Here is a 23,181-nt window from a genome sequence, read left to right as displayed (position 1 = left end):
TAGCTGGGTACTTGCTTGCATGCTCAGTTGTATCCGACTCTTTGTGACCCCATGGACTTTAGCCCTGGCTCCTCCATCCACGGATTTCCCAGGCAAGAATACTGGAGTGGGTTGCCATTTCCTTCTCCAAGGGATCCTTCCGACCCAGGGATTGAACCTGCATCTCCTGTGTCTCCTGTTTTACAGGCACATTCTTCCCATTGCACCACCTGGAAGCTGGATTCCATGAACGAGCAGCAGAGAAGCTGACACTCTACAGCAGGAAGCCAACCCTCCCTCCCCCAGCACCGGGTCCCTGGGTGGCCCTGGTCAGTTACTGGGTTAAGTCACAGCAGAACCGAGTGTCAACCAGCTGGAGAAAGGTGAGCTTCCGCAGTGCTCCCTGCATGCCGCCGAACCGCCTTCTTTGGAAACTTACCAGAGCATGGAAAGAGGAAACTGACAAGATGCCCAGCCGGCCCAGGGCCAGCTTGGAGGGGCGGCTGGCTGCAGCAAGGAGGCTCTTGGGGTTCGGCAACTCCCCGCCCTGCAGGCTGGCCAGATAGCAGCGCATCCTGAACAGATCCATGTGAAACTTCTCCAGGTTCTGCTCCCATTGCTGGATCTGTTTAATCAAGAATAGGATTAATTCAAATAAAAATGAGGCGTTTTCACAGGTCAAATTGAAAATGTGACCCCTTTCAGCAACTTTAAGGAAAAAAATCATTTTAGCTGGTGTTGCATGGCTCAAATGAGCCTTCCCTGCTTGCCCCATCTCAAGCCCTCCCGCCAAAACCAATGGGGTAAGATAGCACTGTACTTCATCAGGATGGCCAAAGACAAAACCAAACCAGTGGTCCCGATACAGTGCCAGGGCACGACCTTTGGAGAACTCCAGTGCTGAAAACCATACTGGCTTAAGGCAGGATGCCCAACTCTAAGTCAGTTACTTCACTTTGTTACATTTACATTCACAGCCTCTGATCTTAAACCAGAATAACCAAATTGCACACAAACAGATGCGGGATGAACGGAGGCAGTGTCTGCATATTTCTGTACATTCTCAGAATGACTCACGAAACAAGAAAAAACAGATGAACTTCAGGCATAGGACAAACAGAGCTTTTACTCCTACTTTAAGTATTCTGGGGAAGAATCACCGTCTACACAGCTTTATTAAGACACTTATAGGGCTTCCCTGGAGGAGGAAATGGCAACCCACTCCAGTATTCTTGCCTGGAAAATCTCCATGGACAGAGAAGCCTGGTGGGCTACAGTCCATGGGGTCGCAAAGAGTCGGACACGACTGAGTGACTAACACGCAGGGCTTCCCTGGTGGCTCAGTGGTAAAGAATTTGCCTAGCAGTTCAGGAGACACAGGTTCAATCCCTAATCTGGAAAGACCCCACATGCCTCGGAGCAACAAAAACCCATATGCCACAACTATTGAGCCTGGGAATAATTACTAAAGCCCGCGCACCCTGGAATCTGTGCTCTGCAACAAGAGAAGTCACCACAATCAGAAGCTCATGTGTCCCAACTACAGACGTGCCCTCACTCTCCACAACTAGAGAGGGAAAAAAAAAAAGGCCCGTGCATCAGTGACGACTCAGCACAGCCAAAAAAAATTAAAAAAAAAATTTTAAGACATATATAATTATTTACAATATAAAACTTTCTATGTATTCTTCAAAACTGAATTCATAAATTGGTAAAGAAATAAAAACTCTGGGGGCCACTCTCCCTTCTTCCAAGGATGTCAAAGTATATTACATGTAAACATTACCTTCATTTAGACATAAACGAATAGGCAAAGAAAGGCTCTAGGAAGTTGCCAACACAGAGATTCAGAACAGAACCAAAAGTTGGGCTTCGAAGAGTGTTCAGAGGAATCTCGAAATTCAAGGGAAGGTCTGTAGTGAAGACTTAACAACGATTTCCTGTGAGAACTGTGTCATTTCATTTGCAGCAACTGCATCTCCAGTTTTGCCAAGCTTTGCACCCAAACAGATCCTAACCTTTCACAGTACACTTTCCAGGTCAATCCCTGATCCTGGATAAATGATATTTTGAAGGATCTCTGACAATGAACACTCTGTTTCCCTCACCTCTCTCCAGAGAAAGGCAGAACAAATTCTGGGTGCTCTTTAGAGTCCCTCCAAGTTCTCTGTATCCATTTCTTAAGAAGATCACTGCACACCTTTCTACATGAAAGAAATATGATGGCTACAAGATCTAAACAAGTAATTTGTTGATTTATCACAGTTTGTCAGCAAAACAACAAAATCTCTCAGAGTGCACTGAAAAATCTCAATCTCTAATCTAACTTCACTGAAGACACTGTATGACCTTGCCAGTGATGTAATAGCCCACCAACGTCAGCCTTGAATCAATGCCAGTATGACCTGATGGCTTTTAAAAACGAAAATGCCCAGGTTTTTACCTGATGAGTCTACTCATTAGGTATGAGGGCCAGGAAAGCAGACATTTAATTTAAAAGCATCTGTAGCAATTCTGGTGCCCAGCCTGAGTGAGGACCACTGTTTCAGATTAACATGGCAGATCAAATTGAACAGCAAATCTCTCTGTAGTCTTATATTAGAGAATTCTAGATTCTAGCAGTAATGGATGGGTATTATGTAACCACAAACTACATCGACTGGAAACTATAATACCCAGAAAAAACTATACTCCCAGTTCTGTCTCACAAATATCTTTACAAGCTAATACCTGAAAATCCACACTTGTAGGCGCATTCTTTTGTCTTTTAATAACATGCAGATATTTCTCGGTTGGGTAATGTATTCAAGCCTATCTCTCATTTATAACTCCATGTGAAACAGCTAATGAGATACTTTTTAGGTGTTCTGGAGAGAGCGGAGGTATGAAAGGAAAAGAAACCAGCGAGTTATTGGGTACCAGACAATACAGAAGCCCATAGCATCCACAGAGGAACAAAAAGACAAAATAGCAAATAAAATAAAACCCAGGTCCAGGCCAAACACTTTAGATCAGGGAAGGTGACAATCTCATATTATCACTGACTTCTACAGTTTACAAAGCTTTTTTTAAAAGGCATCACTGAATGTATTTAAATGACTATACATCAAAGCATCACTGGAAAGAAAAGACAGCTCCATCCTAAACAATACACAGGGAACCTCCAAATTCCGTCAGAAACATTTTGTAATCTTTAGCACACCCAGACCTCTCTGCTCAAAACCCTGGGACAAAACGCAGGTAAGTTCATAGCAGGAATATGGATTCTGATGCTTAGGCTTGTTGAAAGAAAGAAGGGGCTGGGAGACTCCAATAGCCCAAAGCAGATCCTACAAAGATCAAGAATTTTGTTAATATATGTGACTATGTTTCAAGAGAACTAGTATCTCAATCAATACTGCACATTATGGAGAGCATTTTTAATCTGAATTTAGTAGAAAATGCAAATGAGAAAGGACTTTACTTCCATTTCAATGATGTTTCCTGCTGTCATCCTTTGTAATGGTTAATTCTATGCATCGACTTGACTGGGCCACAAGGTGCCCAGATGTGTGGTCAAGCACTAATCTGGGTGTTTCTATGAGAGAGTTTAGGGATGAGTTTAACACTTAAGTGGATAGACCAAGTAAAGCAGACTGCCCTCCCTCGTGTGGGTGGGCCTCGTCCAATCAGCAGAAGGCCTGGCTAGAACAAAAGGTCTGACCCTCCCCAAGCAAGGGAGAATTCCTCCTCCGTGATGGGCCTCCAAACTGGGGTGTCAGCTTCTTTCCTGGCTTTTGATGACTAGAACTGAAATATTGGCTCATCCTGGGTCTCAGGCCTGCCAGGCTTCAGATGCAAACCACACTGTCCACTCTCCTAGGTCTGTAGCTGGCTGACTCACCACAGATCTTGGGACCTGCCCATCTCCATACTCACATGAGCCCATTCCTTATAATGACTCTCTTTATGAATATATTTTTTACACATCGTATTGGTCCTGTTTCTCTGGAGAACCCTGACTAATACCGCCTTCATTCCCAAAGTGCTCTGTGGCAGAGTAAGCCATCATTAGTCACACATCTAGTGCATGTGTAAGGACAATACTTATCTTGTTTTAAAGGTCATGGTTCTTTATGGACAGAATCAGTCAGAGAGGTTAAATGAGGATCTGAGGTTGGATAAGTAACAATGATTTTTCTTTCTATAGACTCACCGCAGTTGTAGAGAAGGACATGAGAGAATATGCAGATAAAGTCTGGTGAGGACATGGATTCAGGTGCTTGGGTTAATTGGAAAGAAGAGAGAAGTACAAATACCAGACCCACGAGCTCAATACACATCTTGTAATACCGGGAATGCCAGTGGACACAGGCAGTGAGGGCTGCCAGGCCGTTATTCCTCAGCAGAGGACACTGAGGCTCAGGAAGGCAATGTCTTGACCAGGGTCTCACAATACGCTGCCCTTCCAGGCTGGCCAAGGCCCAAAGCTGATCCTAATGGGAACAACATGTGGGAACAGGCTTCCACAGAGCACTTGGAACACAGCCCCTGAGCCCAGGTCTTCTTGCTCATAAGGCTGGTGTCTAGTAATTACTTTGCAACTTTCATTTAAATTTTCATCTAATCATCAACTATATTTCTCCCCACAAATCCCCAGGTGTTCTGTAGAGAAGCTGTAAGACTATCTGCTCTCTCATTTGGGTGAACATCTTGCCTCTCAATTTCCTACCAGCCTTGATATTCAAGTTTGGCCCAAATTCAACGTAACATTAACTAAAAGGAAAACATGTTTTTTATCCCTTTATCCCTCAAAGGATGAGATAAAGATACATTGTTTTTAAACGAAAGAGAGAAACAGAAGACAGTTTTGTATCTATCATACATGCTACCTCAGAAAATTTCTTCATCATTATGAAAATAGTAATATTATCCAATCTCACATTTATCAGGGAATTTCTAGAGATTTTTTCCTAATATGATCAAAAATGAAAATGCCCCACATCAGTTCCTGTAAACCAAGACAGTTTCCCCCTTCTTTCTACGTTCTACTGAGAATTGTGCCTAGACATTTTTTTATTTCATCTGGACATGAAAATTAAAACTCAACTGCTATGTAGCTTGAGCTTTCATTTCTTAGCACAAAACACAAAATTAATATGAATGCAAAGGAAGTTTTCTCTTTCATTTGTAAAAGAAAAATTATTAATAAAAAAAATTGAGGAAAACTCCCATTATTTAGCACTGATTCAAACACAATGCAAAAATTTCCTCTTTATGGCTAATACATCTATATTTATTTAATGAGCTCAGAAAGGCTATGGTTCACTCTAGAAAGTGGGAGGGAAAGGAGATGAAGGCTAATGCTAAAAATAACAGATGAATAAGTGATGCATTAAAAAGATGACAAGTACATTCCTGCCACACCCAACACTCCTAGAAAAATATTTTCTACCGTTTAGCCATTTGATCACAGTATTCAGTCATTTGTCCATTTCTAAGTTGGTCCTTAGAGATAATTAGTTTTTCCTTTTTTGGCAGAGTAAGTTGAAAAACTCCCATACAATATTTTCCAAGCACTAAAACCAACCTCCACAGAAGAACCCAGCTAGTAACACAGAAAACACTGGAGTTAACTGGTAGGTAGAGCAACCAGCTACTGGTTTAGAATATTGGTTATGTTTTATTTTTCCCTTTGAGATATTCACATGCCATCAAATTCACTTGATAAATGCATTCATAATAAATATATTTCCCATCATATCAAGCTCAAGCATTCAAGTTAAGAAAACAAGCAAATTAAAGATTCATTTCTACTTGACACAAAACTGTGCATCACCTGGTTCCTTGGCGAGCAAAGCACAATCTGATTCACAAATCTTTTTGCGAGGCTGGATCCCATTAGAAGTGTGGATTTGTGTTCAAGCTCAGACACTTGACACTGTGTGATGACATTGGACTGTTTCCTGCATCTGTCCCAGCGTCTACACACTCATCCATCAGATGGGTGATACAGACAACCTGACCATGTGGAGTGACTGTAGAATCACACAGGATCCTGGCCTGAGGAGTCCTGAGTGGTAGCCTTGGAAACCATGAGGATGAAGAGTGAGACAGGAAAGGAGATGCTCACTGGTGAATGAAAGAGCAAAGCCCGAAGCAAAGGAGCAGGAGCTGGTGAGAGGCTGGGGTGGGGACCAGCCCAGGGAAGAGGGAAGGAGACACAGGTGTGTCCATGATCTACCTGGAACCAAGTACCAGGGAAACAGATGGTGGGGAGAGGCAGTTACTCATCCCTTAGGAGCTCTTATTTTATTCTAGGAGTGACCTTATACACAAAGGGATAATTACAAAACTGTGTGTGAGATAAAGAGCGACCCTGAGAATTATCAGAGCATAGTAGGGTCCCTGATGGAGGGGTGGGGAGGGCGGTCAAGGGCAGCTCCTTGGAGGAGCTAAACCCTTCATCACAGACAGGCAAGGATGAGTCCAATGATGGGGGAGGGGGCGGGGCAGTCTGCAAGTAGGCATGTGGTCCACGTGGGTCCTCTCTGCCTGAGGGAAAATCCAAAGAAAGAAGTGGAACCCACAGGAAGCTCGATGTTGCAGCTAAAGGTCAAGGAGGAGAGATGTCATCAGGGACTTTATCTTGTAAGCAACAGGGAGCCACTGCGCGATTTTTAATCCCAGGAATCCGATGGTCAGATTCTCTTGTTAGATGCAAACCACTCTGGCCTTGTGTGGCCCAAGCACCTGAGGAAGGGCAAAACCTGCAGCCTTAGAGAGAAGAGAGAAGACAGTTCTGCTACACCTCACCTCTCACCACTTACCCATCATGTGCTGAAAATTCAAACTGCCAGGATGACCGCATTATTTCAGAGCACTCTGCCTTGGCTCACGCCAACCCCTGGCCTGGAATTCCCTTTGCTATTCCTCTCCTGATTAACTCCTCATTCTTTGAGAAGCAATTCGAGCATCGATCCTCCAGGAAGTCCTCCCTGACTACATATGAGGCTGAACTCCCCATGTGTCTTTCACAACACTCTGGAATATCATCTGCTCCCAATTCATTCTATTATGTCAAAATTATGTGCTTAGCTGTCTATCACCCTGCTTGACCAGGAGCCCCCTGAGGGCAAACACAGCGTCTTCTTCAAATTCGCAGTTTGCACGCTCACCTGGCCCGGAGTCTGAACTAACTGAATGTTAACTTCCCGTCCTCAGCACTTCCTCTATGTGCCACCCCCTCCGGCCTGCTGCAGGATGCCTTGTCCTGCCTAGCCCCTGGTAATCTGGCCTTGTCTCCCTCAAACCCCCTTCACAAATACACTCCAATGCTCTGTTCCCCGTACTGCTTCCACCCACATGCCCTAGAGCCCTAGATCATATTTTCCTCAAGGTTTTGTTCCTTTTGTTCCCTTCACTGCAGTTTCCAGTGGTCTGAGCTCAATCCATCCTTTTTTGATTTTAAAACTTTACACAAGGGCTTGCCTAGTGGCTTAGTGGTGAAAAGTCTACCTGCAGATGCAGGAGAAAGGTTCGATCCCTGGTCCGGGAAGATACCACACGTTGCAGAGCAACTAAACCCATGTGCCACAACTACTGAGCCTGTGCTCTAGAGCCCGTGAGAAGCAGCTACTGAGCCCCTGTGCTCCTGCAACAAGAGAAGGCACCACAATGAGAAGGCCTCGCACCGCAACTAGAGAGTAGGTCCTGCTCTGCAACCAGAGCAAAGCCTGCAGGGCAGTGAAGACCCAGCCCAGCCATAAATAAATAAATAAATATTTTTTAATTAAAAAAACTAAGTAAATATTGAAAACAGAGCCCATGGTTCACAAAACCCAGAGCAGTCCCAAACCCACCAGCTGACAGTTTGTTCCTTCAGGGTCTCACCTCCCTGCTCCTAACTGACCCCGGGAGGTGAGAAAGGCCCAGAGAGAGTCAGGATGGGGAGAGGGAGCCATCCGGGAGGAGGCCAAGATCGCCTTAGGGTGGGGCGGTTTTAGTCACTTGTTTTGTTCACTTGCTTAAAATACTAAATGGAAAGGAAAATCAAGTACTAACTGCACTTAATTTACAGCTCTTCCTCCCTCAGAACTTCAAAAGGAACTGCCTTGTGGACGGTCTGCTCCCAATTGGACATGCCCAAATGCAAATGGTGTCATCCCGCCCCACAGGCCCCAAAAGGCCTGGGGACAAGAGCACATGATGGTCTCTTCTAAGCCAAGCGTGTCCCCACATGACGGCTTGACACTCGGCTGTTATTACTGCAATAGCGACTTTATCTGAAAAGGGAATTGACAAGGAGCTCCTCCAACCAAAGCTCTTCAAAGAAAACCTGTTCAGAGACTTTATCTCGCATAATGTAATGTACTCTCTCAGTTCAGCTCTCATTAGGCGACAAGTTGACTAGCTCTGGGGTTCTTGGGATCTCTGGGGAAAAGTGCTGCGTAAATAAATTATTTCCTTGTATGTAAAATAAAATAGACTGAGGTTGAGAGTTTTCAATGGTAATTGGATAAAGCACTGCTCTTTTAAAGACGTTTTTAAAAGGCACTTTAGAGAAAACTATATACTTCTGGGATATTTAGGAGATCGTGTTCTTATTGATTTGATTTGTAAATACCTTTGCCTTTATATGTCATAGAGCATTCTCTAGTCCAAAACCATCTCATAAAAGTAATCCTAAGCATGTGCCTGCTTCCCCCCTGCTTAATGCTTCATACTCTGTGTCTGCAAGTATAGAGAAAAATAGCTTTCTTTACAACCATCTGGCAAGTGAGTTAAGAACAGTGGGCACAGCGAATGTAGCTCACGTTACCTGCCCCAAAGCCCTCTGGGAAAACATGAATAAATTACAACCTTAAAAACTGTGGGTCTGGTACGGAGAATATTTTCAGGTGGAATGCCTAAAGATCAACCCAATTGTTTCTTACCAGAAATTCAGCAGCATAATATGAGAAGGTGATTGTGTGCAGGGGAGTGGATCAAGGGAAGGGTGTGGGGGAAGGGGTGGGAGCAAGGGGGAGGGGGTGGGAGAGGGGAAAACCAAAATGAAAACTCAGTAGTATTAGCGCAGTGCTTTAAATACTCATGCAATGATTCTGCCCAAGAATGCACACGGGTCACAAGTCATAATTACCCTAATTCGTTAAAAGAGTTCCTCTCCGGGCCATCCAACCACCAGGGACCCTTGGATCTGTGTAGGGGGGCATATGAAAGTAATTTCCCTCTTCCAAGAAAAAAACAGCACCAATTTTGACATCATAAATGAAGCATTTACCAACAGTGAAAAAAAATTAATGAAAATTTCGTTTTAATTAATGAAAATTTTAAAAATTAATGAAAATTCAAATTAAAAAAAAATGTTTGCTTGGACTTCTTGTGGCCATAAACAGAGAAAGAAAACAAGAGGCCAAAAAAAAAAAAAAAAAAAAAGGCCAGGACCAGCTCAATGTTGCCCAATTTCCCTTTCCTCTACCTGACCTAAACATTTGACAACACATAAGGACCTGAAAACTCCAAGTTGGGTGTCCAGGAGACTGAAGTATGGCTTTAAATGTTAGCGAGCCAGTTAAAACCATACCTTCTCCCACTACAATCAGAATGAGATTCTAACTGCGGCCCTTGAGCCCACGCGCGGCATCTCTGATGACAGACAGACTACCGTGGCTTTTGGATCCTGGAAATTCAGGACCACGAGGGAGACATGGTGTGAAGAAAACCCTTCTCCTCCTCAGGCTTTTCTGCTTGTCATGTGAATTGGGACACAGCATCACATCCCTGCCTGCCCCAGACAGAAAGCTGAGAGGTCAGGGCCTGCCCCTGGGCCAGACCTCTTCCCAGACAGGAGCCGGGACAGGCTCTGGGAATGAAGCGGCCAAGGGCAGAGACGTGTCTGTCCCCCGCAGATTCGGCCTTGTCAAAACCCCCAAAACCTTCCACTCCCACCATTCTCCTTGCCAGCTTCAGCTTCCTTTTCAGTTCCTTGGCAAAACTATCCGTATGTTCTAGTTTGTAGTTTGCGAGCTGTCACTCTTTAAATAAAGAGCATATTTTGGAACTTCCTTGACAGTCCAGGGGTTAAGACTTTCCACTGCAGGGGACGCAGGTTCAATCCCTGACTGGGGAACTAAGATCCCACATGCCACACTATAAATCAATCGTCTGTTTGAGGAACCTTTCAATTCAGGTGCATAGGAAACTATCTTTAATACTCTATAAAATTATCGAAAATGATGCATTGGGAGAAACATCTTCCATATAAATTGTTAAACTTCTGTCGTGTTACTCTGGTCCAGACCTTCACAGCTGCACATGCAGACCAGGGTCATTCTGACCCCTATCCAAGCCACTGCCAGATTAATCTTCCAAAGAGGATGCATTCACCATGCTTTCATCACAATTTAAAAACGCATGTTCCTCCCTTAGGTCTACAGGCTTACCTCCCAGTGTTATCTCACAGACTCTGAAAAAGCTACACCAGTCACTGCCCCACCAAACCTCCATCTCTTCATCCCTTCCCAGCCCACATCTCGGCTCCCGTGTGCTCAGGAGACCCAAGCCCCACTCTGTTACTCCTACACGTGACCCTTGAACAATAAGGATGTGAACTGCACGGGTCCACTTACACACAGATTTTAAGTAAATACTACAGTACTATATGACTGTGGTTAGTTGAAAACAGAGGGCCAACTATAAGTTACATGTGGCTTTTCGACTGCCAGAGGGTCAGAGCCCATAACCCTGGTGTTACTCAAGGGTCAACTAGACTACCAAATTGCCTACCATGTGCTACACTCTCTTCCCAATAGGGTTTGGCTTTCATACTTACACATCTCTTGCCAATTTTTTAAGGTCCTATTCTTCCAGGAAGTTTCCTCCACCTCCTCAAAATCATAGCACAAGCTCAACCCCTGATCCCTCGCAGCATCTATGACTATGCCCTAATTTACATCATTCTAGAATATTCATTAGTTTTATGCTTATGAGGCCTGCTTTCTAACTAAATGATACATTTCTTAGAAACAGGATCTGTATTTTAAAATTATGTTTATTTGTTGAAGCTATAGGCATCTGTTCAGATCAGATCAGTCGCTCAGTCGTGTCCAACTCTATGCGACCCCATGAATCGCAGCACGCCAGGCCAGATGGACAAATAGTAAGAGGGAAGGATTGGGTAGGGAGAAAGACAACACAAGATACCAGAAAAAGAGAAGCAAAGACAGATCCAGGTCTCACCAGAAAATCTATTCAACTGCACTGTCATTTAGAAACACTTGATGTGGGGGCAGGAGATGGGAATTACTTGGTTATTTTACTATTGCCAACTGACAGATTCCAAATTCTTAATGTGTCACAAATATATCATTTGAATGCAAGCCTTTCATCAGTTTCTTATTTACAGCCAGGAATTTCTTTCCACACATTCTAAGTTCTTCATGTATACGGAGACAGAAAAAAAAATTCTAAGCAAGGTTAAATATTCAGACACAAAGAGAAGATTATTTGTGATTTAAGTCAAATGCTGCAGACAAAATTATTTCTATGGGGAATCTAAATTGTTGTGTTGCCATGGAATTTTTTTTTTTAAAGAACCTAGTCTCTCTATAATAATTTACAAAGTGAAAAGGATGAAAGATTCAGGCACACGCTAACCCATTTCAGCCTATCCCTCTTCAAGTTCCCAAATCATCAGACACTGATTTTGAAGGGGACTGTATTGGATACTGTTGTGTACCACCTGATTCCCCTTTGAAGACAAAGGCATTCTTCCCCTTAGCTGCTCATGGCTCACAAATAGGTCTCTCTTTGGGAATCAGCCCCCCTCTGACAGCAGCTACCTTGATCAGTTGACATGGCATGCCCCACTAGAAGCAAGCAACTCTGAATGGCCATCCCAGCTGCTAAGCCCCCTGTGGAACCAGCTCCGCACAATTCAGAACTAGAGTCTCTCCTTAATTCCCTGATGGCTCAGAGGGTAAAGCATCTGCCTGCAATTCGGGAGACCCACGTTTGATTCCTGGGTTGGGAAGATCCACTGGAGAAGGAAATGGCAACCCACTCCAGTATTCTTGCCTGGAGAATCCCATGGACAGAGGAGCCTGGTAGGCTACAGTTCACAGGGTCGCAAAGAGTTGGACACGACTGAGCGACTTCACTTCACTCCCTTACTCCTGAGAGCATTCCTAATAAAACTCCTCACATGCAAATCTCTCAGTCTGTTTCCCAGGGAACCAGACTGAAGAGATGGGTGCTAGAAATTTCACTGATACTTGTCTAAGTGTTCCGGTTGTCTGAGCAAAGGAAGACTGACACTAAGCTGCTTCCCATCCTGTAAAATGCAAGCAGCATAGACAGTAGCTGCTTAATTACTAGATGAATGTGGAAACAGGCCAAAGAAAGCATTTTCTTTAGCACCTCATCTGTTAGAAAAAACAAGCCAAAAAAGTAGTGTTTTTCCCCCAAACCCACAGATACAGGAATAGCTGTGTTATACCAAACTACTGAAGGCTGAGCACCAAAGAACCAGTGCTTTCTCACTGTGGTGTTGGAGAAGACCCTTGAGAGTCCCCTGGACAGCAAGGACATCAAACCAATCAATCCTAAAGGAAATCAACCCTGAATATTCAAAGGAAGGACTGATACTGACTTTGGCCACCTGATGCAAAGAGCCGACTCACTGGAAAAGACCCTGATGCTGGGAAAGATTGACGGCAGGAGGAAAAGGGGGTGACAGAGGAGGAGATAGTTGGATAGCATCACCAACACGTTCAGTGGACATGAGTTTGAGCAAACTCCAGGAGATAGTGAAGGACAAGAAAGCTTATGTGTTGCAGGTCATGAGGTTGCAAAGAATCAGACACGACATAGCAACTGAACAACAACCAAACTACCGTTTTTGAAGCCATCCTCTGTCTTAGAATCATACCTGTCTAATCTTCCAGTAGTTTTATTATACAAATTTTGTTCCAAAAGTGACAATATTCACAGAATCAGGAGCTCCTCAATACGAGGAAACAAGATTTGGTCATAAAATGTTCCACTATACGTATACAGCCACCAAAGCAGATCATATTTCCCATATGACGAAAGTGAGCCATTTAAGTACTTGAACCAAGAGACCACAGAAACTATTTCCGCCAGAGGTGTAAGAACCAGCTCCCACATCTGAGTTTGCCGCGAGGGAGGTGAGTAACAGGAGACACTCATAGATAATCTGTACCTGGTTCTCTATGGCCTTCCTGTTCTTTGGGTCGCTCACCACGGACAGCTGCAACTCCGCCATCTTCTTCATCTTGCTGTCCATGTCTATCTTCTGGAGGAGGTTTCTGGTCTGGTTCTTCAGCAGCCGGACTGTGTCCTCTTTGCCGTGTTTCTTTGCGAAGAGGGAAGCGCAGGCCGAGTGGATGGCAGTGACCCAGTTCTCCAGGTCTGTCTGGCTGGTGGCCTAAACACAAAGGGGGCAGGGGGTAGGGAGGGGGAAGCGATTTGGAACTGTTTCTCCACAAAAGTGTTCTCCCAAGTGGCAGCCTGGGCTTGGATGTGTAAAACCCCCAAATACCTCCACTTCATAAAAACTGTTTAAGTTTAAAAAACACACTCAACACAGATCTGCAGGCTTCCGTGACTCCAGGGGGCCTGTGAGAGCATCAAGGGTGTCACATGGCCCCAGATACGACGGGAAGACAAACCAGAATCAAGCTGTTCATGCAGCAAGAGAGTAACAAAAATACAAAAAAAGAGAAAAACGGTATATTCACGCAGTGTACATCTCGTCACTCTCTAAAAAAGCAAGCTACCTTCATAATTTTAATAAGACGAGGAAATATTAGGAGCAAAATGCTACATTTTGAAACCTGGATATGAAACTGCATCCATGGTATGGACTCAATTATGAAAAACTATAATAAAAGAACTTTTCCAGGAGGGCACAATAATATTAAAACAGTTGTCTGTAAATACTGAGAATTTGAGTGGAATATTGGAAATACGGGGCTTCCCAGATGGCATTAGTGGTAAAGAACCTGCCTGCCAATGAAGGAGATGTAAGAGACATGGGTTTGATCCCTAGGTCAGGAAGATCCCCTGGAGGAGGGCACGGCAACCCACTCCAGTATTTTTGCCTGGAGAATCCCATGGATAGAGGAGCCTGGAGGGATACACCCCATGGGGTCTCAAAGAGTCGGACACGACTGAACCAACTTAGCACACATGCAGGCACACAGGCACCCAAGAAATGCTTGCTCGGTGAACGAATGAATGGTGATAGCCCCATGGTGCCTGGCAGTCAGCAGAGGCCAGTTCTCTTGCTTAAACTTTAATCCAAAGTTTAACGGCTTTTACTCTATTTTATTGCTAAATCATGCCTCTTAATTCGTATCCTTCTCGTCCTAACACGACATGAGATCTCGCCTCCACCCTCCATTTAGAAAGCTCAGCAGTACCTGGAACAGGTAGACATCCCCAAAGGAGTTGCTGAGACAGAAGACATTTTCCTTCTTGGGATGTTCCGGGACAGACTGCACTATGCTGTCTTCTGCAAAGAGGGCACAGCGGGGGGCACTGCTCTGATCCATAGAATTCTTCCCGTAGGTCTCGTAAAACAGCAGCGTGCATCCTGTGAAAGAGAAAAGCACAGTACGGCCCCTGTCACAGGTCCTGAGGACCCATGTAGGAAAGGAACGAGAAGAAGGGAGATGAGGGAAACATGGTCACACAAGTTTACAATGGAACCCAGCACAGCATAGAAATCAGGAGAAAAAAAGTACACGACCCCAGCTCTGTCCCCGGGGACGGTATCCCTGAGGAAGCGCTTTCTACCTCCCTGGTACTCTCTGATCTCTGAGTACTCTGAGCAGGGCACTGAGTGATCTCTCCTCCCACAATCAACACGCATCCAAAGGCAGAGGCTGTGAGAGCCTCTTAGAATAAGGGGAAGGGGCATGAGGTTTATGGCCTGAGGCACTGCTGCAGGCCTGAGCCAGTCCCTTGTTCCAGCCACTGATGTACTTAGAAATAATCCTCCCATCTTTCCATCAGGAAACGTCTGACTGATGCTACCGCTGCACATACAACATCCCATGACCCGGGGACCTGAGGACCAGGGTAGCGGTGCCAGCTCCACCCCAGTCCAAATTCTTTCCAATGGTTCCCTTAACACTGAGCTCCCAGTGGCCGGGGCTTGAATCTTTCTATCTAGAGGAAGTAAAATTCATTTCGGGCAGATACCAAGATGCTGCCAGCCTTAGCATCCCACGTATTGTGCATTCTGAGGGACAGCATATCCCCCCTGCCAACATTCTGCCCGGGAAGCCCCCTGTGAACCACGCGTAAATCCACTCATTGGAAAAGACAGCTGGAAAGCAGAATCACCCTTGTTAAAGTTTTATTACATCCTCCAAACCCTAAAAAACATGTGTGCCATTAGCATACCTATACATTCAATGTAGGTGGGCAACCAGATGGTTGGCTGATAGCTGCTCTCTTAAAAGCACTGCTTCGACTTTATTTACATAGATACTTCAAGGATAATTTTAAAACTCTGCTTAAATGTATGTGTGTGTGTGTATACCTATATATATATATATATATATGTTTTTAACTACAATTAAATCAAACAGTTAAGCCAATTAAATCAAACAGTTAAGCCCAAATATTACAGCTTGGATTCTAAGCCAAGAAAGCTGAACTCAACAATACTGAATTCCCAGAGGAAAGAGGCAAAGAAAAGCACATGGGATAGGTTATGCTGGGGGGAAAAAACATCTTCATGCCAACCCTTTCTTGGGCTGCAAAGGAAACAAAGGGATGCGTGCTTTATAACACTGTCACCCAGAGAGTATCCTTTATCCACGGGGCTTCAAATGCTTAACAAGCAAGGGCCCGGGCAGGCCCATGGATCTTACAATGGTCAGAGACAAGTCAGGACCATCCGTGCCCCTGAAGCCAGCAGCCAGAGGTTCCCCGGGCAGCTGCCAGGATGGGAGACAATGTTCTAGAGACGTCCTCTTTCAACCTTAAGTGACACCTGCCCACACCTCCCCCAGGGGCCTCCAAGCACCTGGCACTACAAACATCTCCGGGAGCACAAACTCTGGAAAGCGCTAGGTTTTTGGGTCTTCCCTTCATGTATTTTTTATACTAATTCACCATCAGCTTGTCTTCTACCTATTAGGCCTGTCCAAACCTTGATAAACCAGAATAAACTCAGTGTCTCTTCCCGAAGACCGCTATACTCACGGTCACCCCAGTTCTCAGTCCTCTGGGTTAAATGTTGCTAAATCGTCGTCATCCTCCATACTGCACAGCTCTACAGCCCCTCGGTGTCACCCATGGCTGTGCTTCTCGAAGCAGGATATGGACACACAAACGCACACCACCACCCCATGGGGTGTGCGCTGGGGCTTTGAAAGCCACAAGGCAAGCAGGGAAGGCATCCTGCTTTCAGCGTCGCAAAGCATCCATTTTAGTAAACAAACTTCACGTTGAAGAAAAGTGTCTGACATGCTCTAGAGACACACCTCCCTCTCCCGCACTTGGGTAGTTCTTTAATCATTAAACTTTAAAAGCATCAACTTATCCCTTAAAAATGTTATCTTGCTGGATCCAATCCATTATTCCAGCTTTCCAAATCTCTTCCGTCCTCCCACAGAAGACCCCGCCTCCCCCAGGGGGTCGCCCTTTGCCTTCCTGAGCCACAAGATACCACAAGGATCCAATTGAGAACTGGAAAAGAGGGCTGCACCTGTGAGGGATGCCGGGTCTCGGCTTGCATAAAACCTCCAGTTTGCTGGGGGAAGGTGTTACCTAGAGAAGAGATGGCTTCTCCGTGTCCCTTTCCCAGAGGGTGCTGGGTAATGAATTGATGCCAGCTCCCCAAAGCTCACAACTTCTAAATATGGGGAGCACTGCAGATAGCTCCGGGCCTTTCACCTGCACTTTGTCCAGCGTGACCCCCGTTTCTGCCTTTTCCCGTGACAAGGAAGGGTGCCAGCTGCTACTGAGGAACCACACCAGGTTCCTCTGACAAAGGGTCTCAGGACAGCTGTGCAGAAATGCCCGGGTCTGTGGGGTTGCTCGGCATTCACAAATGTATAAATCAACGCGATGCTGATTCAAAGCCTCAGATCGCTTCAAATAATCTATCCATCCACAATGAGAGAGGCAATTATAATTTTTAAACGGTAAGGCTTGTGAAAAACTTTTATCATCCTCACAAAGCAAAGGCTTTCTCCTATTTCTTCTGCATCAAAAAAACAAAACAAAACAAAAACAAAGCACGTGTTTGTGATGACAATAAGGCGCTCTTAGCTCATCAGCGTGGGGTGACACAAACCAAACGACGCGGATGACTCTTCACTGTGCAAGCTGGGGAGGACTGCCTCTCTGGGGTTCTGAACATGTGTACAATCCATGCTCAATGTTCCAAATAACTCAACTACACTAGTTACTTATCCAGGGCTCCCCTCCCATCCCCCAAATGCAGGACAAGCATTAAAGAGTGGTACAGAAACCCCTATAAAATAATAAGCAATAGTTGTTACATTCAATCATCACTCAATAGAATGAAGGATGCATACGACTGTTAAGTGAACACATTATACAGGTTTGAGAAGGTATTTTAGGAAAGCAGGCTGGACAGTTCTGGATCAGATGTCTGCACGTGAACTCCAGTCCAGCCTGGACTCGCTGACATTTCCTAGGAAAGAGGAGAGCAGAGGAAAGAACTCCTGGGACCCCCTGGGTGGTGAAGACCACGTACCTTTAAGTGTCACCCAATACTGCTTCCATTTCCTCCGGGCCACCAGTTCCAGCTTCCTTTCCTTCTGCAGAGTGACGAGGGGTTTGAAGAAGAGCCACCCGGCTTTGCGCACCACCCCTTGTTCCTTCTCAAAGAGCAGGTCCAGTTGCTCCAAAGAGCTGAGCGACTCGCTGCTGGACTCGGCCGTCTCCGTGGACGTCTCGAGGTTCTCCGTGTTGGTCCTGCTCATCTCCAGCTCTCGCATGAAATTCTCATAAATGTTCTGCTGGAGGGGGTCGCTGCCGATCGCATGAGCGGATTCACTTCTATGGGACAGGATCTGAGCGGAGCCCCCTGACCACAGGGACAAGGACCCCTGGGAGGGCCCCTGCGTGTCCACGTTCAGCCCATCCGAACGGCTGTCAAAGTAGTCACTGCCCTCCTTGGACCTCGGCTCCTGTGAGCAACACAGATGACCACCCATCAGAGGTTATGTATAGCCAAAGCACCTCTTCCCCAACATGGCGTGCATGTAATAGTGTGGCTTGCTAATAGAAATGCTGCAAAGCAAGAGGTGTTTTTTTTTTTTTTAAATGCAGCAAGTCTGCAAACCAGAAAGAATCATAGAGACAGTACAGCTCGAACCAGTGTATAGGCAGGGGAGTCAATGCTTAAAAAGTGTAAACCAACCATCCCTGAGCATCCTAAATCTAGGGCTTCCCAGATGGCACTATTGGTAAAGAACCTGCCTGCCAGGAGATGTAAGAGACACAGGTTTGATCCCTGGGTCGGGAAGATCCTCTGGAGGAGGAAATGGCAACCCACTCCAGTATTCTCACCTGGAAAATACCTTAGACAGAGGAGCCTGGTGGGCTACAGTCCATAGGGTGGCAAAGAGTTGGTCACAACTGAAGCAACTTAGCATGCACACATCCTAAATCTAACCTACGCTTGGCATCAAAAAATGAGTTAGTATATTCAAAACATACTAGTGAAGATTTCTGGCTAATTTCTTGGCTAACTATGAATCAGGATCTTCCAGGAAAGAATTCATGTTCTTGCAGTCTTCTTTTCTTTCTGGATCATTTTTAAGCTAAACAGGAGAAGCACTAGTTTCAGGGTCAAGGGGGGTGTTATTATATATAAACGTTTCTTCCACTCCCCATAGTGAACAGTTTCAGCTTCTGAACCCCTGCTCAGGTCTAGACATTAAGATCGTTAGATCATATTAATATTTTCCCTCTTTGGATAGTAAAAACCATGCACCTGGGCTCCTTATCCACAAAGGGTTCTTGTTAAGAACCATAGCTATTTCACTGTAGTTATTTCATAACTAATATATTTTACTTAATTTGGGAATTTTTTCATGAAAAGAATATACTGTTTATTCATTCCCATTGTTTTATTTGAGCACTCATTTTATTCCAAGCACTGGGAATACCAAAGCAAGATTCTTTAATATTTATTCTGACACAAAATGAGACATAAGCATTTCTAAATAAAATTAGGTTTATCTAATAACCACTGCCCCACTTAAGACAACACGCACTGAATATTGAACTGGCTGTGCACAGAGCTGAAAACAAGAAGGTTTCCTCTAACACCTAGACTAGAGGTCTAGTCATTTAAGAAGAATAACTTGCATAGAGGCCATTCATCGGTCAATAGCAGTAAGTAAATTTCTCAGCAGAGAGTGAGCTTAGGAGGACTTCCCTGGTGGTCCAATGGTTAAGAATCTGCCTTCCAGTGCAAGGGATGCAGGTTCAATCCTGGCCGGGGAACTAAGATCCCACATGTGCATGCTGCATGCTAAGTTACCTCAGTCGTGTCTGACTCTTTGTGATCCCATGGACTGTAGCCAGGCTCCTCTGTCCATGGGATTCCCTAGGCAAGAATACTGGAGTGGGTTGCCATGCCCTCCTCCAGGGGATCTTCCTGACCCAGGGATCAAATCTGCTTTTCTTCTGTGTCCTGCATTGGCAGGTGGGTTCTTTACCACTAGCACCACCTGGGAAACCCACATGTCAAGAGGTAACTAAGCCCTCGAGCCACAACTAGAGATTCCATGTGCCTCAGCTGAAGAGGAGCCCACCATGAAAGATCCTGCATGTAACCAAGATCCTGAGTGCGGCAACTAAGACCCAATGTAGCCAAAAATAAACAAACAAACAAATCTTTTAAAAAATAAAATAAAGAAAGTAAGCTTGATTTATGACTTTAAAGACTCTGACATTTCAAATTTACAGCTTAGGTTAAGGTAATTCTGCAGAGACTCTTAACACACTCTAACTCACAGGCTAGTGAATTTTCAATTAGATTTCCTTCTCCATTAAAATAAAGAGGAGGGAAAATGGGGTCAAGGACCATTGTCTAAAGACTTTATGGTGAATATTCCCGTTTGGAGGGGTTTTCTTTGCAGAAATTTCATCCGGAAATCAAGTGGCAATTACCTGCTATCTTTTGTAGGAAAATCATCAATTAGACAAGTGCTTCTTGTCTAACTGTAGCACCCAAGGGCTACAAACAACTGAGCCCCAAACATAGCTATTACTAAAGAAAATATTATCTGCCACTGTGTTTATATGATATCCCATAGTCAGATTTATTTATACCCTGATGCTTATGCAAGAACTGAGCAAATAAGCCAGCTATGGTGAGTCACTTGGACAGGAAACTTTCAAAATAGTTTAAGCGTTGTTTTTTTTTTCTCTCAATTGTCACTGTGTTGCTCTTCAAACGTTCCTAGGAGATGAAGGAATATTTCTCATTTAGCTCGTACTGACATTATTTCAGCTATGAATAGGACTCTCTGACTCATAGCCCCAGGACACTGGGATTGCCTCTGATGGCCAGCAAGAGCTGTGATGGGGTGTTTCAAACCCAGCAGAGACCTGCCAGAGAAAAGCATCAAGTGTCAAACCGAAGTGTAACTTGTCAGCCCTCCTGACATTGGTTCTCACAAGAGGTAGACTTAAGTCATAGTGCTAACTTTTAACTGTTCAACCAGAGCAAAAGACAAATTTTCCTCCTTGAAAAATGGAGAAAAGATCACATATTTTAGCGTTTATAACTGATTCATATACACAGATATGAATTTCCCTGGTCTGTAACAAATGTGTAAAGCTTTCTATCTAGAATCCTAATAGCTAGTGACTCATTTTCAGGTTAATAGGAAGGAAGGAAGGAATATGGGAGATTCAGCTGGATTTCCTGATCACTGTGCTGTGTGTGTGACGTTAAGGTGCTGTGTTAGTCGTGTACATAAAGAAATCTAATTTTCATTCCTATCTGCATCAGATAATCATAAATGACAGGTAACATAACTTGACATTATAGCATTACAGCAGAGTGAAGAGGAACTCAAGAGACGTCACTAAATTCCTTGGGAGCTAAAAGAAAACTCTTATCGCCATTCCTCACTTTATGGGAAAAAGCACCAAATTCACCGTGTTGTTCTTCACATGCCACTGTCTTTCTTTTCATAGTAAAGCCCACTGGTCCTCTGCAGAAATTCCCTGGGACTGTGGGGCCTTCAAGGGGCAGCGAGAGTCTAAAATGAAGAGGGTCCGAAAGCCGGCGTCTCTGTGTCCTGACTCTAAGAAACTGCAGCAGCGGTCAGGGTTCACCCCTAGGGTCCCTGGCAAGACCATTCCCTGCTCCCAACCCCCATCCCTTGGAGTTCGGCGTGGTCCCGTGACCCGCTTTGACCAATAAACGCGAACAGATGTGAAAGGCGTGGCTTCTGAGTGGGCGCTTCAAAAACCATCAATAGGTTTCTTCTCCCTCTGTCCCGGAGGCTTGGGGTGTCCTTGAGGGAAACGACTCCATGGACCTGGGGCCCCAGAGGGGATCAATGCAGACCAGAGTCGCAGCTTGAGAACGACACAGACTGATTTGTGCTCAACCTCGGAGAACTGAGGGCTTTTTGTTGCCTCGGTGTAACCTGGCCCACCTGACTCACAGGATGGAAAGTTTACCAAGGACCCGTCTCAGAACAGCTGCATCACTACAAATCGTCCACCAACTTCAAACACACACTCTCCTCCTGCACACCCATCCCCCCACCCTCTATGTTTGAATATCCTTTTTCTGCCACTAAGTATCTTCACTGATGAATTTGCTTTCAGGCTGTAACTCCCCAGAGTGGTTGAAAAGCCTCCACAGAAAGGATCGCTTTTTTCACATCACTTTTTTTTATAAGTCAAAACAAATATGTCTACCCATCATGGGAAGACCTTCTGAGTCTTAGCTGTCCTGGCATACAGAAGTCTGTGTAAGAGAATAAGCATTTGGTACCTTAACTACAGTACACTGTCACAAACTTTGTTGCTCCTACCCACTGACTGTATTTTTAAAGACCCAAACTTTGTCTTCACCTTCAATTGTAAAAGAAAAACAAAGGCAGGAGTTCCCCAGTGGCCCAGGTTCAGTCCCTGGTCGGGGAACTGAGATCCCACAAGCTACACAGTATGGCCAAAAACAAAACCCAACCAGAAAATAAAAAGAGAGAAAGAAGAAAAACAAAGGCAAGGCCAATGGAAGTGGCACACCTACCAAAATTTTGTTCACCTTTATAAATTATCAAAATCTGACACAAGCAAAATGCAAAAAGCTGCCTTCGTAGGCCACTTTTTAAAAATCCAAAATAATTTGTTATGTTCATGTTCAATAACCCCCACGAAATTACTAGAGTACCTTGGCCATGCAGCCAAGTGGAAAAGACACACATCTGAGCTTTAGCAGAAATGGCTTTGGCCCCAGCTTCTCCACTGCTGCTGCTGCTGCTAAGTCACTTCAGTCGTGTCCACTAACTAGCCATAAATCTTCAAAGTCCTTTAACATTCGTTTCTTCATTTTAAAATGAGAGGGTGCGTGTGCATGCTAAATCGATTCTTTGCAACCCTGTGGGCTGTAGCCCACCAGGCTCCTGTGTCCATGGATACTGGAGTGGGTTGCCATTCCTCCTCCAGGGGATCTTCCTGACCCAGGGATCAACCCTGCGTCTCCTACATTGGCAGGCAGATTCTTTACCACTAGTGCCACCTGGGAAGCCGAAATGAGGGGAAGTCCTTTCAGATTCGGGCTCTTTGATTTTGTAACCATTCTGTTCTTAACTCCATGGACTTACAAATCATCCGGTTAAGTCTTGGATGATCCAGACTTGAAAGAGTTCACTTCCCAGGGGTCTGGGCAGCAGGGGTCTGCATAGGATGGAATGTGGTCAGTCCATAGTGGCAAAGGGTCTGCTTTCAAACTGAATGGGAACGAACCAGGTATAAGCCAGGCCACACACACAGAAGAGAACATGCTCTATGCAAATGAGAGATGTGGAGGAACAGGCTCAGGGGTCCCGGGAGATGAGTGCTGAACACAAGTCGACAACACAGCATTTGCATCAAGAAGATGAGAAAGTTGTCTGCATGGGGCTGCAGGTCCCCAGAAAGTAGGAGCTATCTTTCCCTTTACATTTGATTGCTGTC

General features: G+C 44.9%; 1 protein-coding gene across 15 annotated transcripts in view; it reads right to left on the bottom strand.

Annotated features, from left to right (window-relative positions):
• The window catches only part of TIAM2 (TIAM Rac1 associated GEF 2), a 234,038-nt gene that overhangs the window by 87,517 nt on the left and 123,340 nt on the right, over positions 1-23,181 (bottom strand). For all 15 annotated transcript variants that reach the window (XM_055536045.1, XM_055536041.1, XM_055536039.1 and 12 more), the window contains 4 exons: positions 17,723-18,158; positions 14,406-14,578; positions 13,184-13,408; positions 419-604 (listed from right to left, as the gene is read on the bottom strand). In XM_055536045.1, the coding sequence (XP_055392020.1) occupies positions 419-604; positions 13,184-13,408; positions 14,406-14,578; positions 17,723-18,158 (1,020 nt within the window). The remainder of the gene's footprint in view (positions 1-418; positions 605-13,183; positions 13,409-14,405; positions 14,579-17,722; positions 18,159-23,181) is intronic.

The sequence above is a fragment of the Bubalus kerabau genome, chromosome 9, assembly GCF_029407905.1.
Source record: "Bubalus kerabau isolate K-KA32 ecotype Philippines breed swamp buffalo chromosome 9, PCC_UOA_SB_1v2, whole genome shotgun sequence".
Taxonomy (NCBI): domain Eukaryota; kingdom Metazoa; phylum Chordata; class Mammalia; order Artiodactyla; family Bovidae; genus Bubalus; species Bubalus kerabau.
Note: the sequence above shows the minus strand (reverse complement) of the source record. Positions and strands in the feature narration are given on the sequence as shown.